At 45.7% G+C, this 17,547-nt stretch overlaps 1 protein-coding gene across 2 annotated transcripts in view; it reads right to left on the bottom strand.

Annotated features, from left to right (window-relative positions):
* The window catches only part of LOC147047714 (disks large homolog 4-like), a 29,351-nt gene extending 15,619 nt beyond the window's left edge, over nucleotides 1-13,732 (bottom strand). The window contains exons 1-4 of one of the 2 annotated variants that reach the window (XM_085928492.1): nucleotides 13,209-13,732; nucleotides 12,048-12,212; nucleotides 11,081-11,815; nucleotides 10,864-10,921 (exon numbers count right to left, since the gene is read on the bottom strand). In XM_085928492.1, the coding sequence (XP_085784618.1) occupies nucleotides 10,864-10,921; nucleotides 11,081-11,637 (615 nt within the window). In that variant the 5' untranslated portion in view covers nucleotides 11,638-11,815; nucleotides 12,048-12,212; nucleotides 13,209-13,732. Of the gene's footprint in view, nucleotides 1-10,863; nucleotides 10,925-11,080; nucleotides 11,816-12,047; nucleotides 12,213-13,208 lie in introns of both variants that reach the window. The other variant, XM_085928491.1, reaches the window with a different exon arrangement.
* Between the last annotated feature and the right edge of the window lie 3,815 nt (nucleotides 13,733-17,547).

The raw sequence follows: 17,547 nt of genomic DNA, 5'->3' as shown, positions 1-17,547 counted from the left end.
TCAGCAGTCCAAGCAAGGCAATACTCAAATGAGCAAATGAGCTAGAGTGCCCCTCCTCCCTGTGGTTGATGCCAAACTTTGCATGGATTTATTGAAATGCTTTCCGTTGAAATGTGCTATACATATAAATCGATAATAAATGAATCCATACATTCACAAATAAATCAATCCTTCAAGAAATAAAATCTCCTGTTCATCATCCTCCAATATATTTCATTGCCCTGTTTGACAAAGAGGTTCACAAGAGCTGCATAAAACAGATCGATCGATGACCAATCGCACTCGCATTCATACCCATTGCTTGACTTTAGCAACAATGCACGTTTGTGCAGAGCCCCAAAAAGCACATTAGCCGAACATTTTCTGCGCTTGTGTTGCGTTACAGAAGTCATTAAAATGATTGCTCATGGACAGAGAAGAGGCTAGAGGGGAAACAAGTGCAAAGAGTCGATAGTGATGGAGGGAGGGAGGGAGGAAGAGTGTGAACTGATATGAAAGCATCATCCCACACACACCAGATGATGCAACACTCCAAAATCATATGCACTCACTTGACTGTGGAGTTGCACAGTTGAAGTATTGAAAAGCCTTGAGGTCTTTCTTTTTGACTTTCTCCATAGCCGCTTTCACAGACAGATGACAAGGACTAGCGCAAAGTCCTCCCCACATTGATGTCAAACCTAATAAGGTTGTAAACATGCTCTGCCCCTAAATAACTGAAAACACGAAGCCCTCTCCGTCTGATATTCGAGTCCATTTTCAGACACCTCGGGTGGACGTGATCGAAAACAAGCATGTCTGAAAATGGGTTAGCACTCAAGTCAATGCTTTTCATCTTTTCTGCACGTCCAAATACAAAGTACATATGGGTCCCTATAGCAAAATGCAAGCGGTCTATTGTTGTTTTTCTATGAAATGAATCCTAAAGATTGTCTTCATCATTTCATATTTGCGCTCGTCAACATGTCTTTCCTCCCACTTGTGCTAGAATGTACTCTATTGTTTCTGAGACTGCAAGTCAGCTTGTGGGAGGGAGGTGAAGAAGCAAAAGGGTGATGATAAAAATACAACTGTACTCCTCTAAACATAGCCACAGTCTACATCACCACAAATTTGAAATGACCGAAGAATGGCTTGAACTTAAGAAGGCATTGACTACTTCAGAAGCTTATCATACGGCTTTCATTTTGAAGCCATTTGTTGGAGTCAAAAGGCTTTCTTTCGGTTCAGAAGTAGATTGTGTGGCTCTGGTTTGTATCTGGAAAAGTTCCCAAGTATAGGTACCACTGGAAGAGGAGTTGAATGAGTACAGCTACCTGTGTTTATTGATTCATTTCCAAATGAATGACCAAACACAAGTGTCTACTTTGACCTAACCCAATGCCAAATATCCAAACAACAGACAGCACCCACCCTCAAACTTTTCTCACACAAACTGAACAAGAATCAGTGTGTGCATATACAGAACGAGTGTGTGTGTGTGTGTGTGTGTGTGTGTGTGTGTGTGTGTGTGAGTGTATATAACGGCATATCAGCCATGCACTAAGTGCTTTCATTGGAAAACTGGCCACACTTTGCAAAACCCCAGCCAGTGATTACTGTGAAGGAGTTAGCTTCACTTTTACATAGCTTGAGCTGTGTGCTGCCAGGCAGCCACGCAGGCAGGCAGCCACGCAGGCAGGCAGCCACGCAGGCAGGCAGCCACGCAGGCAGGCAGCCACGCAGGCAGGCAGCCACGCAGGCAGGCAGCCACGCAGGCAGGCAGCCACGCAGCCAGGCAGGCAGCCACGCAGCCAGGCAGGCATCTTCCTTGCTTGCTTGCTTGCTTGCTTCCACTTGCAGCGTAGCATCCTCACGGCATTCATCTCAAGGTTCACAACATGCCTTCCTCGGTTCAGTACGCTGCCAGTAGCTCACATCAATATGTCGATGGGATCTCCGCCACCCCGATCTCCCACCTAGCATCCCTTAAGCACGATTGGAGACATGCGTTCGTTACCTGGCTAGACGTAATGCAATCAGTGAAGGCACTCCTCTTGGAGAAGAAGAGAAGGAGCTGCTGCCAGCGAGAGGAGGATGTGGAAGGAGAGGAGGAGGCAGGAGAAGAGGTGGATGGGGAGGAGTTGTGCGGCGCTGCCAGTTCCTCTGAGGAGCCACGCTTTGGTCCCTGCTTTGCTTTGACGCCCAGCCCTGCACCTTGGCCCCCAGAACTTCCACCTCCCCTCCCACTGCGGGGGTACAGAGTATTGTTGCCAAAAATATAGTTCATCTTTGCTTGTCACCTTCTTCTGTCTGTCTGTCAGACAATCAAGTGTTCACGTCCAAACGCTTTGTCTTCTTGTGTCCATTTTGGATTTGCCCCCAAATGCAGAGTAGAAGTGATGAGGCACAGCAGTAGTCTATTGTGTTTTCTTCTCCTTTTGTTCCACGAGAGTCGATGTCAGATGATAAACCTTTTTACAATTGGAACCTGAGCATCTCGGAGCATGCGGTCCATTGCTTCATCCACTCTCGCTCCAATCTTTGCTTCCTTTTGTCCATCGTCTCCAGAACCCAAGTCTATAAATCTCCAAGTGGACAATCAACAAAGAGGGAGCGTGCGTGCGAGGGAGGGAGGGAGGGAGCGCGGGCCGGCTGGCCGGCCGGCCGGATGGCTCGCGATGGCTGAAAGGGACTCGCTAGTTTCTTCTTTTATCTTCCTCCAAAACAAGTTCTCCACTTCCTCTTCCAAGGAGACGCTCAATCTGCCTTGCGCCGGGCTCCCGCCGTACGAGCGGCTGACGGACGGACAGACAGATGCAAGGAAGCAGGTGGAAGCATGCAGGCATCTCAAGTGGGAGGATGGACGCTTTGCATCATCACGCTGGAAGTCGTTTGGGGTTCCGACATCTCTCATCTCACTCCAAGTCACTCTCTTGACGTCTCACAGTTGATTCTTGGCTCTCTCCTTCTCTCTCTTTTGCTACCTCGCCTCCAACCCACCTACTCTCTTCTCTTCCTCTCTCCTCTCGCTCTCTCGCTCGCTCCAGCCTGATAAATTGTTTTGTAGACCCTTTGGAAGCTGCAATTTGACACCTCACTCCCTTCCTCAGATACTATGCTGGTTGAAGCCACACCTTTAAACGCCAAACAACCACTGATGACAAATTCTATTCTCAATCCAAGCACGACTGCAGTGGCACATCCAATGATGCCCGTTACTGGCTGAGGTCATTTGCGGGATACCTCCTCATCTCAACAAGCAGAAAGTAAGCAGATCTTTTCACAGCAGCAAGTCTGCACATTTCATCATTCCACTGGCTTGATTTGGTGAAGAAGCTGACTGACTCTCCTCAGGCTTTTTGCACATACTGCAGCACACAGCTCTCCCACGCACTAACGTTCTCTCACATGAACGCAGTCACAAGCATGCGTGCGCGCAGACAGGCAGGCGGCCAGGCAGACAGACAGGCAGGCAGACAGGCAGACAAACAGGCAGACAGACAGACAGACAGAGAGCAGAGCAGACTCCTGCATGGCTTCTTGGTGGTGGACACTGACTATGGTGAACAGCGAGTCTTGTCAAAATGATGATGAAACTTTGATCCACGTGCAGCAATTCTTATCAGAGCTTCCTAGCACAATTGAGCGTATTCTAACGACATAATCCTCAGAGAAGAATTGGCCAAAGACATCAACGGCTTTTGTATCATCCCCGAGGACTAAGCACAGGTGGAGCAGGACCCCAGTTACAGCTTCTTCCTGTGTTTCCTTGGGAACGGTATCTATGGCAACAGCTTTCTGGCTCCCCAAATACACCTGCTACTGCAAATGTATTGAAATGTATGCTTTTGTTCCAAATGATGTTTCACCAAGAAAAAAAAATGCACAGACGTGGGTGTGTGTCTATAATGGGAAGAGAAGGTTAGAAAGATCATAGCAAGGCCACGGAACCAAGCCAAAGCAACTGTATTTTTGCCATCGGGGTTGAGGCAATTGGAATGTGAATATGATTGGAAAAACATTGCCAGAAGGTGCTCAAGTACACAAGCGTCTGGTCGAGTACAAGAAAGATAAGCACCTGCCCTCCCTCCCTCACGTGGTTCTCACCCCCCCGCTGACATTTGACGAGCGAGCGAATGCCAGCTCTATTCATATTTCATGACCAATTAAATAAAAGCACACATCATGCATGATTTATATCTTTATCCTCTTAAGGTTGGTAATGGCTAGTTATGGATTATCAAGCCTACAAGGCAGCTTTTAACAGAGTTCCTAAAACTCTTGCAGCCATCAGAATACAAATGACTTTAGATGCCATGTCATTGAGTTGGATTGCTCGAAACCGATCGGGTCCTTCGTTTCGGCCGGGAACGTATGCATGTCTTTTTGAAACGATACTTTAACATAAGGAGATAAATGTAAGCTGAAAGGTAGCGCACAGTATTCCAGACAGCAGCCAGATGGGGAGACTCTGCTCTGCTCTTTGGCTATTGGTTCCTAACCATTTTGGCTCATCCCCAGCTCTTCCATTAGTCCTCTGATCAATTGTGGTGAGGGAGGGAAGAGCTAGCACGCTGCCACTCCCACTCCTAAAAGGATGGATAGATAGATATGTAGGTAGGTGCTTATACTCTATAGGAGATTGATTGATTGATTGATTGATTGATTGATTTTGGAGAGAAGATAGTGGCTTCAATTTTTCCCTTCAAAATTGACAATGGTGGTGGCTTAGTAGACCTATCCATTACAAATTGGAGACAACGAGATGCATCATGACTTGAACTAAAGGAAACCAAATCCCGTTTGCAAACAGGCTGCCGACAAGATGCATCATTATTTTAACTAAATGAAACCCAATCACTTTGGTGCTATTGCAAACAGGCTGCCAACCAACATTGTTACAAGTGTGAAACATTTCTTTGCAAGTCAAACCGCAGCGTGTCCATTCCATTGACACCCTGTGGGAGTATCAGGAAGAAAATGAATGCTTCCATCTAGAAGTGGAAGTCCTCTAACTGGCGCTAGCTCAATTGGCATGTGGCGAGGATGGAGGTTTGAGCATTTCCGCATGCTCATCAGAGGTTAGCTCAAGGACCGCTGCTGCCTCCAACTGTTTTAAAAGGAATACTACAACCAAATGCTGCTTCACCAAACAAGGACAGGAAAAAAATATTACCAGGTGGCTATTAGTGATGGGGAAACATTATGTTCAATTGGCTTTTGACGCATCTAGGTGCCACTAAAAGTGGCTGGCGATGATGGCTCGGTGTACGGCCACCGTGGTGGTAGAGCTCCTAAAAGTGGCTGGCAATGATGGATGGATGGATGGATGGATGGACGGACGGCATGGTGTACAGCCACCGTGCTGTCGCTCCTGACGCTTCCGCAACCGGGCCAGGACAATTCTATTCACAAAAGTAGATCAACTATTTTCCTGCATTGCACAAGCCTTCTTTATTTTCTCGTTGGCCAATAACACACACACACACGCACGCACGCACGCACGCACGCACGCACGCACGCACGCACGCACGCACGCATGTCACATGTTCGAAAAGGAGGCTATTCTTCTGACACGGACAAAAACAGCAGCGAGATGGCAACGTGGACATGTGGAGAACAAGATGGCAGATCCATCTGTCACACACGAGCACGCCAGATCGACCAACATACACAGTGCCAAGCCAACAATACAAGACATGAATGGAGTGAGTGAGGAGGGAGGGAGGGAGGGAGGGAGGGAGGGAGCTAGGAAGCAACAGCACAAAAAAATGGGCCAGTCTCTGGGATGCAACAAATAATCATTGGATGGATGGATGGATGGATGGATGGACGGATGCATACAGCAAGTCAGGTCAATACACTACTGAAAATGCGCTGCACTCAAAAGTAACTCAATATGCAACAAGCTGTTGACCAATTCCAAAACAAACACATTGGCTGGTGATTGACAGGTCCCATAAAAGTTGATACTTTTCAAGGCAACCTAAACTACTGGCGAGAGAGAGAGAGAGAGAGAGAGAGAGAGAGAGAGAGAGAGAGAGAGGAGGGAGGGGGGGGGGGAAGACAACAACTTTGTTACCTGAGCGGGTGTGATGTGCGCGTGAGTGACATATCCGTGGACGTGCTGAATCTGAGAGAGCTGTCGCTCGGCCACCTGAACCAGCTCGGCCCCACGCAGATGGCCGCGGCGACCGAGAGAGCCGGTCCTGGTGAGCGAGTTTCCCGTGTCTCTGGTTTCCAAATCTCCACTGTGCCTCCTCTCTCTTCTCCAGGTGCCCTGATCCATCCCTAGCCTCCCCAGAGTCCTGGCATCACTCGGCCCTTTGCTCGGGTGCTGATGGCAGCAGCTATGTCGGTGGAATTTTGCCGGGCCTTGCGACGCCCCTTCCTCTCCCGGGTATCGATACTTCTAGAGAAAGAGGAGGATTTGGGTGGCGAGCAGATAAGGGAGTAAAAGAAAGAAAAACAGATTAGGATAAGGGGGAAAGAGTGATGAGGAGCAGATGTGGCAAGGAAGCATGACAAGAAGCAGAAATAGAAACGAGCTCTATTAGAGACAAGCGGCAGAGCAGAGATACAATTCAATAGTTCTGGTGCAAAAAGAGGAAATCGAAAGGAAAACACGAGTATTTGCTGGCCCGCCCGGCTCATTTTGCCGGAAGAAATACCATGTCCATTTGTTGTATACATTTGTAGATTTAGTTCCTGGAGATTGGCCGACATTTGAAGATACATTCATATCAAGCGCCAAAGTCAGACAGTCACAAACAATCGGCAAGACACTATTTTAACCTCCTAAATTGTCGTATTCCATACAAAAAAAAGAGTGGAAAATATTTTCAGTACTGTATATACATTTCTATCCGATTCAGTTAGCATGGACACAAGATACGAAAACAAACGCAAGGATCCACGAGAGCCGGTGCGTAAAAAGGACTCCCCAAAATGACTTTGGAGGGATGTTTAATGATTTATTTCAACTGTTCTTTTTCCGGGCTGGAACACTTACATAACGTGCATCTTCAGCACTTTGAATAGAAAGGCCATGTATCTCTTCACAAATTCTACCGCTGGAGATAAGAGCACGCTCGGGTGCAACCTCCAAATCAATTCATGATGAAAGGTTGGGACTAACACAACATATGTTGTTTTTTTGCTCTCATTTATGTATTTTAGGCCAAGCAAAACAGTGGTGCCTGTGGATCGACCCCAGTGTGAACAACTATACGTAGGAATGTCAGGAGGCTGTCCCGGTCTTGTCAATCCACGAGCAATGTGGCGAGATTGTCAGCAGATAAAGCACGGCAGTCCCTCGTTACTTTGTATGTGTGCAAGAGGAGGAAGCAGCGTTAGTCACGCTTGGTAAGATCCGAAAGCCAAAGCAGCCAATCCTCTGCCGTAAGGGACACGCGCGCAAATGTGCCTTTGTGGCTGCTTCCTTTCCTTTTTTGCTCCTCAACCTCTTGCTCCACACTGAATCCCCATCTTTCACAGTCATCCAACAGATGGAGCCAGATTCATTTATGGTAATGCTTTCAGATACACTTCTGTACAAATGCACACAGGGTGATGGACTGTTATGTTCCGATGGACTTTTGCAAACAATTACCATGTCAACATCAAACCGCCATTGTGAAAACAAACTACGGGTACATTCCGGATCGATACTACTTTCGCGGTATCAATGGAATCTCTCGTCATCGCTTTGTGTCTGGTGCCGGCTCGAATGTACTGTTTTGATCGAAAAGGCACTCTCGGGAGCAAATTGTGAATATTCTTCTTCGTCCGGGTCAATGAATCGATCACAGCCGGCCGGACTCTTCTTGCCGTCTTAGACTCTCATTTATGCAGAAAGATTCAAAGTACAGATTTTGCAAAACAAAAAACATTGTGATCATGACTCCATTCCAGATGGTTTTCAAATGAGTCCAAAACAATCCATCTATTGCTAAAGTGACAAACTTTCATTTCAGTAAGTTAAGCTCAACCACGTGCACCTTCACATCGTTCCACACAAACTTTCAACCTACCTTGCATCCAAACATCAGAGATATGGTGTTGTTGGTGCAAGCTACTTTGCAGTGGCACAACATGTGGCTAACGTTAGCTAGCTGTTCCTGCGCTGGGGAGGGGGTTGGGGGGGGGGGCACCCTCACCTTCACTCATACATTTAACCATGCACACCGTCACACACGCACGCACACAGGCATGACTTATTTAACCATGCTCCATCCTCCAATCCTCCACCCCCTCCCCAGCGCCTGGTTGTGGTCCTCAGCTTTGGCAGGCCAGCATCCTCTCCTCCCTCTTGCTGTTCATGGCTTTCATCTTCACCATCATATTGATCAGCATAATCCTCATAGATTGTTAGGAAGCAAAGTCAAACATGTCCAAGCCACTTGCGTGTAGAAAAAGATGTCAGCACGTGTGTGTTTTTCTCAGCATCTGTGTGCATGTGTGTGTGTGTGTCCCTCTTCTTTGTAGCAGCTGTCCCAGCCAGCCATCTATCCATCCATCCATCCATCCATCCATCCATCTCCTCTCCTCTCACTAGCTGAACATTGCCTCAGTTATTCTATTCTATCGCTATCCCCTTCTCTCGCTCTCTCGCTCGGTTTTCCCTTTCTCCCCCCACCCCCTCGCTGTTTGCTCCACTGCCTCTCATGGCCCGCCTTTTAACAGCAAGATCAACGAGTGACAGAAAGAATCAGACCTGCACAGCGGCGAGTAGGAAGAATAGATTGCGCTCATCTCTTTCATGTTCCCATGACGTCGTTTCCTTGGTCTCTGCTAGCTACTTGTATAGCCTTGTTTTGTCTTGTACGGTCATATAGACCAAAAAAAAAACAACAACACTCTCTGTGCTGACTAAAGTAGCTGTTATTGCTTGCGAAAGCATGATTTTACGCAGGCTGCAGAATTTGAGAATTGCATTTACATTGTGCAGTCATGAGTCCAATAGTCACAGTAGATTGCCACAAGAATGATCAGATTTTGTTAGTCTTAAATACAGTGACAATATTACAATTAGGAAAGAGCCAAGACCAAGATTGAGGAACGAGTCAAATGGACATGTTTGAAAAAAAAAAAAAAAAAAAGGGGCAGAGAAACTGAGAGAGAATGCAACCTCATATGCCTCCCAGGCATGCACTACATGTTAACATTTGTAGGTCAGCCAGCACGGAAATAACTATGCACTGTTTGTGCCTGCGTGCAGTTGTCAGTGTGAGAGTCCGTTGAAAGGATGGAATATTTGAAAAGCTCCAATTCCTCATCCAGCACAATACAATATAGAGTTTCAAACATGATAGCATCATCAGCTCTCGTGAAATGCACGAGTGTTTTATCTTAATGTTTAGCTCACCCCGTTTATCTTAACAGCCTGATGAACATTAGAAAAAAAAAAAAAAAAAAATGAAGTTATATACTGGCCCAAACCCTGTGGCTGTTTTGTGATACATTGCCACTGTGTGGCTAAAGTTGGATATCACAGCCTCCGAAGACGTTTTTATGTTTTGTTTGGAAACAAAACTTGTTTGTTTGGTCATTCTTATTTGGATTCACTTTCATCCATACATCCATCCATTTTCAACACAGCTGATAGCCAAAGGCGGACCGCAAGCACCCTGAATAGGTCGCCGGCCGGGTACAGGCCACATATATGCAGGTACAGCCACAGCGTTACTGAGCGCCAATGGTCGCCCGCACACCAATTTTAGTGATAAAATAACCTTGCTCCACTGTCAGGCCTCTTAATTGTACAAGACAAAGCTGTCAGCAATGGCAGAATATTACCGATCATTTTTGTAGCGGGCAAAAAGTCAGTAGCGCTTTCAAAAAGATTGCCAACAAATAGCTTCTATCATACTACAGGAAGGTACGTTACATTGAGTGGAGATGTCGACTTTTGATGGTCCATCTTGACATGGAGCACTCGTGGTAGCCCAATAGCTGTCAGCCCTACAACAGGAAAGCTCATCCCGACATCAAGTGACTTCGCAAGTGCTCTAGCGACAGATTGATTGGAGGACATAGATGGATAGATAGATAGATGGAGACAGTCAGACAGACAGACAGACAGATAATCCTGCTCTGCTGCAAATGTCCTCAAAAATCTTCAAGCTAATTCGCAAACTTTCCCATGACTTCTCCTTTTCCCAGTGACAATGCAAGTCTGCACCAGCAGTTTAGAAGATGTGTCCAAGGATTGGCCTTAGTGAATCCCACTCTCATTATTTTCTTTATCCCTCTCTCTCTCCCTCTCTCTTTCTATTTGTGTGTCCTAAAATAGCTCCACCTCACTAAAGTCTATAAGCAGCCTATATATACTAAGCTTGTTAGGAGAGACTCTTGCTCTCTTGGAGCACAGAAAGCCAGCAGCAACAACACAGTGACGACATACAATAGGATCATAGAGAGGACAATAAGACAGAATAATATCATTATTCAATGTTGCATCGAGGAACGGAATCATGCACATTCAATATTGTCCAGCTGTCTGGCCTCTGCTGGACACACCCTGTGTTTTTAATCCATTATCCTAATGTAAAGGTACTTGAAGAATTAACTTGAGCAATGCAATACTTAATCCTTGTAGTCTACTTGTGTGTGTGTGTGGTGGTGGTGGTGGTGGTGGTGGTGGTGGTGGGGGGATTCAGGGGTTACGATCACTCAGAACCTCAAGATCATACTCTATAACATCTGGTAGCGGGCCGCTCAAGAAAGAATAAATAAATAAAAGCCTCAAGTGTAGTCAGGATGCATCTAGCCACAACAAACTACAATTGACATTGTCCACGGCGGGACCCAAACCAAAGAGCAAGAGCGCACCAATGGCTTTCCATGAACAGCAAAAGTGCAATCCAAACTCTGTCTTACCTTGACCCCTCTGTGGCCGGGGCTGGTGGGAGAGGCCGTGACTGTTGGTGGCCCGGGGCTGCTGAGTGAGTGAGTGAGTGAGTGAGTGAGTGAGTGAGTGAGTGAGTGAGTGAGTGAGTGTAGGAAGGGAACAAAAACAACAAAAAAAAAAAAGAAAATGTTGAACACATGAATCAAAATGTTATCAAACAATAAACAAGTTCAAGTGCTTGGGTACCTCTTCAGGGGTCCTCTGCTCGGTGGCGCTGAGGGAGCGCTGGGACTGTGGCTACCAAACGGAGCTTTTCCGTTGCTAGGAGTCATAGGACTTGATATTGGAGTGTTTAGGCCTGAGCCTCCATCCTCATTGGCCGGAGGAATCAAAGCCAAGCCGCTAGCGTCTGGAACGGTGTCGGGAGCCGGGCTGGCGACAGGAGTAGCGCTAGCTCGGACGACTTTGTCTAAGCCTTGGATGGTTCCCAAGACCAGACTTGAGACAGTCACTAGCTCATTTGGAGAAGCGGGCGAGCATCCTAAAACGCCATCGAGAGGTGTCTTTTGATCATTTGGCGTTATTGACGGAGGCTCTGTGCAGGATGACACGACAGACGGGGACGAGGGCTGGAAAATGTCCGCATCCTGGATTGGAGGAGGTGGGGCTCGGGACTTGACCTTGGACGCTTGTGACTGAGCAATAGGAGGCGGCGATGAAGGGGACGCGCTTGTTTTGCGGCTGTCACGGATGGGATTGGAGGAGCAGGAGACTTGATTGACTTGGGTTTGGGGGATATGCATTTTGGCCGGCGCGGTTCCGCCGAAGCCGGGCCGGAGAGCTGACTGGAGGTGGGCTCTGGCTCCGGCTCCGGCACCAGCTCCGGCACCGGCTCCAGCACCGGCCCCACGGTGTCATCCATCAGCTTGCTTGAACTTTGGCTGTCAGCGTGGACAGTTAACTCATAGTACTCCTGAATGTCTGCAGGAAAACAAGAAAAGATTCATCCAAGTTCAACACAAGGAATGTCAAGTACATCTCCATCTGATATAGTTTTGCTTTTTGGCATGTTGCCACTTGCTGTCAGTTGCCAGCAGGGCTAAGGTCACAAGCACTTTTGAGGACTAGATTTGTGTGAACGGGCCGGGCCAATTTGCGGTCAATCTCACCAGCCCAAAAAAAATAAAAAAAATAAATCACTCCAGATTCTTACCAAGCAGGGCACTAAAGAGCTGGCTTTGGAACACATTGATGACTCTGTCCAGGGACTGTTGCAGTTGGTGATCTTCCTCAACAGGGCCCTGTTTTAGCTGGCTCTGCTGCCTCTGATCTAATTTGGCCTTGTACTGCTGGAGAAGCTCAAGGGCTCGTTGAGCATCTGAATAAAAGACAGACAAATGAAATAAACAACACGCTACTATTCATTTTAGGAAGGAAGCCAGTGTCATATGAGGTCCATATGTTTCAGATGAGCAAAGCATGGGCTCATTTTCTTAGAAGTAGTGCAACATTCACATCATCAAGAAAGATAGGCAAGACATTATTTTTCATATTTGTATTTTAGACAAGAATTGGATTGACTTATTTTGCTCATTACCGCTGTTGTTCTTTTACATTGTCTGGCTCTTACCTCCCTTTTTTTGTTTTTATCTTACTGCATCTATAACCTTGGTTATATTGCTTGTAGGCTACGTAGGCCCAAGTAGCATACTATTATTATTCATTCACTCATTCATGGTTTAAACCAGCCATTGTCAAGCGGTGGTCCGCGGCCCTCTAGAGGCTGCAAACGGTACTGCAGTTGGTCCGCAAAATTAGACATTGTGACCAAAATCAAGTGGATTTATTATTTATACTTGATTTCTTTTCCAACTTATCTTGTAAACCATTGCCCCATTCCAATGATGTCCAATGTAGCTGATGCAAATAAATAGCCTGTCTAGGCCAGTGCGATCGATACGTGGTGATCTTCGACCATGCATTTTAACATTAACTTGCAATTTTCAAGAGAGCTCCTGAATGCTGCTGGCACATACAATTAAAAAAAAAAAAAAAAGAAAGAAACGCAAATTGCCCTTACAGGCAGGTAGGTGCAAGAAAAGCCCGGAAAAATAACATTTGAGGCGCCTCCAAAAAGGTGAGCTGATTCAAGTCCAACAGTCAAATAAAGTTCAAGTGCACGTGAGCACGGAGCCAAACAAAACGAAAACAATCCACGTCGTCTAGTAAACAATCAGCGAGCAACACTTGCAAGTGAAACTTCACAGCCAGCACACTTAACGAGTTCACAGGTAAACTAGAGCTGATTTCAACTCGCGGTCCATTACTGCTGCAGGCATCACGAAGCAACGAAGCACTGTACATCGGCATTTACCTTTCTGTCGCACCGGCATGCTGCTGGACTGAGTGGGCGAGCGACCCAGCGAGCGAGTCGACCGGCGTCTGCGTTATTCCAAATGTCAGCAGCCTGCCTGCGTAGCTGCCTGCCGGCTGCCCGCCTGCCTGCGTGGCTGCCTGCCTGCCGGCTGTCTGCCCGCCCAAACGGGGACAGCAGACTGATTGAGTCACACGCGACCGTCTTCGTAGCCGAGCTGCAAAACAAAAACAAAAGTTCGCAGAAGACGGATGTCAAGATAAAAGGCACACGAGCGCCAAGAGTTGGCACTTTGGACTTTGAGCTCGTGCAGTCGTCCGTCCGTCCGCATCTGTTGTCAATTTTACAACTGCTCTTCTCCTTTTCCCCTCAAGTAACGCGATCAACACTGTCAGACCGGTTTTCTAAGTGGTGACAAGGGACACCTTTTGGACACGCCCCTCGCTCGGCACACACCTTCTTCGTCATGCACTTAGTCAGCTTGAAATGCTGCTAAAGCTGGTTTGAGTGGCATTCCCTCCCAATAAGCAGCTTGACAGCATTGTTCTGTTCAAACAGCATTGTGGCCGTTTGGATCCACACCCAATAGATTAGGTAGGCCCGTAATGTATTAGGAGGAACAAGTGTTGATTGATTGATGGTGGTCTTGGCTTGCACTCATATTCATTGATTTATTGCTTGTTCATTATGGGACAGCTGCAATGTCCCGGACTCACCTGCAGTCCACGCATCTGGAGAGATTGATTGTCATTGTTTTGACAGGATTAAAACATCTCCGTTGTTGACTTTCTGTGCGCTCGATCTGCTTGACTCTCTCAACAGGATGACGGCAAACTGGCTGCTGTGCCCAGAGAAAACTCGCAGGGCTTGCAAAAGGCCATTTTTGAAATGACATCCTGGGGCAAGCATTGTTTGCAGGTGAACCTGTTAAGAAATCTCTGAAGGGCCTTCCCTCCCGAGCTGTGAACTTACGCAGCATCCTATTTGTGAAACAGTGTCTTGTCTGCAAGTCATTGTATATTTCCAGCCAACGGTTAAAAACCGATTTGTCTGCTTTGTATACACGCTGAGTTGCGCACTGGCTTCGAACTTGTTTCTTTTTTGGCAGGTGACTTTTCGACGGTATCTCTCTTCCGTAACGTTTGAAGCGCAGCCGTTGTTGTTGACGACTATTGTTTTTGTGACAGAGCGACCACAAGTATTTACTGAAGGTAAACTTGGCAGTACTTTTGCAAAGATCCTACACGCACGCACGCATGCAGGCACGCTCCGCAGGGCACAAATGTTACACTCAGCAATGACTGAACTCTTGAAAGAAAAACAAAAGAAAACAAACTCACAAACCACATTGACTTGGGTTTCATTGTTAGAATGTGAAAAGTTTGACGGGGAGCTGACTTGCCAATCGTGCTTTTCTAAGCTCCCTCTCCCTCCAGCGGTCGTAGCAACGTAGCATACGCCGAACGTTTCATTGAGTGGCATACGTACGTACCCGAGGCCAGTATTACAGTCAGTTCATGCGTAGTGGGCAATCTATGGGCTCTGTTTGTGTGCTGGAGGGGTGACTGTAGGACAGGAACTCAGACAAACAGTCAAGCGCCCCACCCAGCAGCTGAATGCGGGTCATGGGCATAGGCTTTCATATTGTCATTGATCAGGTCAAGCTGAGCGATATTGAGCGACCGTTTGGGGGCGGGCAGGCGGGCGGACGGACGGTCAGTCTGCACACAAATTCATGCAAGACGTGGGTTTCATCAGGGAACAAAAGTAACATTTAGTCAACAATCGCACGTGTAAGAAGGGGAACAAAGGAGGCTGGCTACTTTGTGTGCTTGTGTCTATTGTCCATTGTTGGACTCCACAAAGGGACATCTGAAAAATACCAGAGAATAGTGCAGCAGATCTACACTTGAGGAAATAATACGTACATTCACACATTTTTGCTTTGTATTGTATGTTTGTAGCTGGAGTTTTGTATTCAAAGTTTGTCCCACGCCACGCCACGCCGTGTAGGCAGGCCAGCCGGGAAGGAAGCATCTGATCAGCCACTAAGTGACTTTTGGATTTCACCAAAGTAAAAATAAGCACATTTACAAATGAGCAGAGCAGGTAGAAAAAAAACATTTTAGTGCAGTATAATGCAAAGAGCCAGATTAGCAATAGTGACATGTTTTATTTGTACAATAGAGACTTTAGTACATTATTCAAAACAGTTTTGATATATTGAAAAAAATGTATGTTCCAAAGCCCAAAATAGCTTCAGAATAGTCGCTGCACAGCAAGTTTTCAATTTTATACATACATGATTTTTTTGTAAAAACCGTATCTTAAATAGTATTTACAGATAGCATCTGTAAAATGCATTCTAAACACATGATCTTTTATAATATTCGGCAGTTACAATTCTCTCCATAAATATTTGAAATTAAAAGTGGAAGGATTTCAACTTGCATTTGCAAACAAACAGAAACAATCAATCAATAAAACTGTAAACTGTGAAAAACTCTCCAACGTCTTGAGCATCTTTCTCTCGTGGGAGGTCAAAGTACTTTTTTGTCACACTACAGAAGAAGCAGCAGCAGCAGCAGCATTCAAGTGGAGTAGCCTAAGTGTATACTGCAGAAAGCATGATTACATTCACAATTAGTAGGAGTCTTTCAAATTTGGATACCTTTCACAGCTATTGTATCTACAGTGAAACCGTCCGTCTCAGCTCTTTTGTATGCATATCACATAAAAAAGACTTTTTAGAACCATATACATATATATATATATATATATATATAATATATATTTGTATAACACAAATTACAATTATAGTAGAAATACATTTTGTACACTTTTGGATAGTTTATGTTGAAGTTTCCATGTCACACTGTGCGTACTTTCATCTATAACATAGTCTTTAGAAAATATCACCACTTTTGAGCAATGCTAAGGTATAGCAATAGATTTAGAAATGATTACCTGAAACATGTAGTAAAAATAATTTCATTATCAAACATTTTCTCTCTTTGCATCGTACCGTTTGTACTTTTCGACATTTTAGACTTCCGTAGGTGGTCTTGGCAACTGTATTGGATTCTATTGAAACGGAATGGGCACAAACTCAAAGAAAGGTGATGAGAAAGATGGATGAGAAAATGTGAAACCCAGCATAATATCGCCGTCGTCGTTGCTGCATTTCTCGCTCTCACTTTGTCCATCCGTCTGTCTGTACGGGTGTGGCTCGAATGAAGAATTTTGGGATTTCTCAAAAGAGCGGTGTGGAGCACGCCTTTCAGGCTTCAATACTTATCACAGTGTCATGGGAGGCTTTGTTTGGAGTTGCTAATGCGTTTGGTTCTATACATTTGCTCGGAGGAATTTGCGATTATCGAAAGGGTTATTTGAATGGATGATGTCGAAACGCTTCGTGCACCCTGCTCTGGTAATATGAGAAGACTGTTGTATGCATGCAGACGGTTGCCCCAGCGGAAGCCACGCTGCCGCCTCTGACCAGATGTCGGCCGCAAAAATGTCAATTCTGGTATTTTGGGCCTGTGTAAATATGAGTTGGGAGGATGAAAGGAGTCAGAGTGAAGCAAATGTCCAACATGATTCCCTGCAGTACGCTACAAATGAATCCACAATGGACAGGCATTTGAGCGCCTTTATCCATCTATCTATTTATCTAGCTATCAGTAACTTGAAAAAGGGATGGGACGGTAGAAATGTAGCAAATGGGACACAAAAATGACATAGAATTCATTTGCAGCTCTTTACCATTCGAGCTTTTTTGAATTCCGAAACCAATAGGTGGTATGGATGCCAAATTGCATTGTTATGCATTCTTTTCTGGGTAAACATTGCTCATTAGATGGCACTGCAGGACAGGTTCCATTCAAACATATTCATATTGCTTTAGCACTCTTCTAGCACAGCAGGCTTGTTTGTTTGTTTGTTTGTTTGTTTGTTTGTTTGTTTGTTTGTTTGTTTTGTTGAAAACAGAGAAGAAAAGTTGAGCTGGAATGGGGAAAACACCAAGTCCATAAAGAAAATGATCACTCTCTACTCAAAGACATCAAGTGAAATTTGTAACCAAATGACTTCAGGCTCAGAGGAAACGCTCCACAAAGCTGGAGCACATTATATGTACACAAGGCAGACCGTTTTAAACATGAATTTCTGTACACTAGAGGCAGAACTCTGCAGAGAATAAAAGACGCAAATGGTTGACATAATTAAAACCTCAAAAAAAAACAACAAGGGTCAAATAATAGCTCATAGATCTCCATCTAGCAACAAAACAAAGGGGAGTGACTGCCAAATTGGCTGCCAAATCAATCAACCCAAATTC

Source organism: Syngnathus leptorhynchus, chromosome 13 (assembly GCF_054491065.1).
Source record: "Syngnathus leptorhynchus isolate UIUO chromosome 13, UIUO_Slep, whole genome shotgun sequence".
Classification (NCBI taxonomy): domain Eukaryota; kingdom Metazoa; phylum Chordata; class Actinopteri; order Syngnathiformes; family Syngnathidae; genus Syngnathus; species Syngnathus leptorhynchus.
This window is presented reverse-complemented; position numbering and strand designations above follow the sequence as displayed.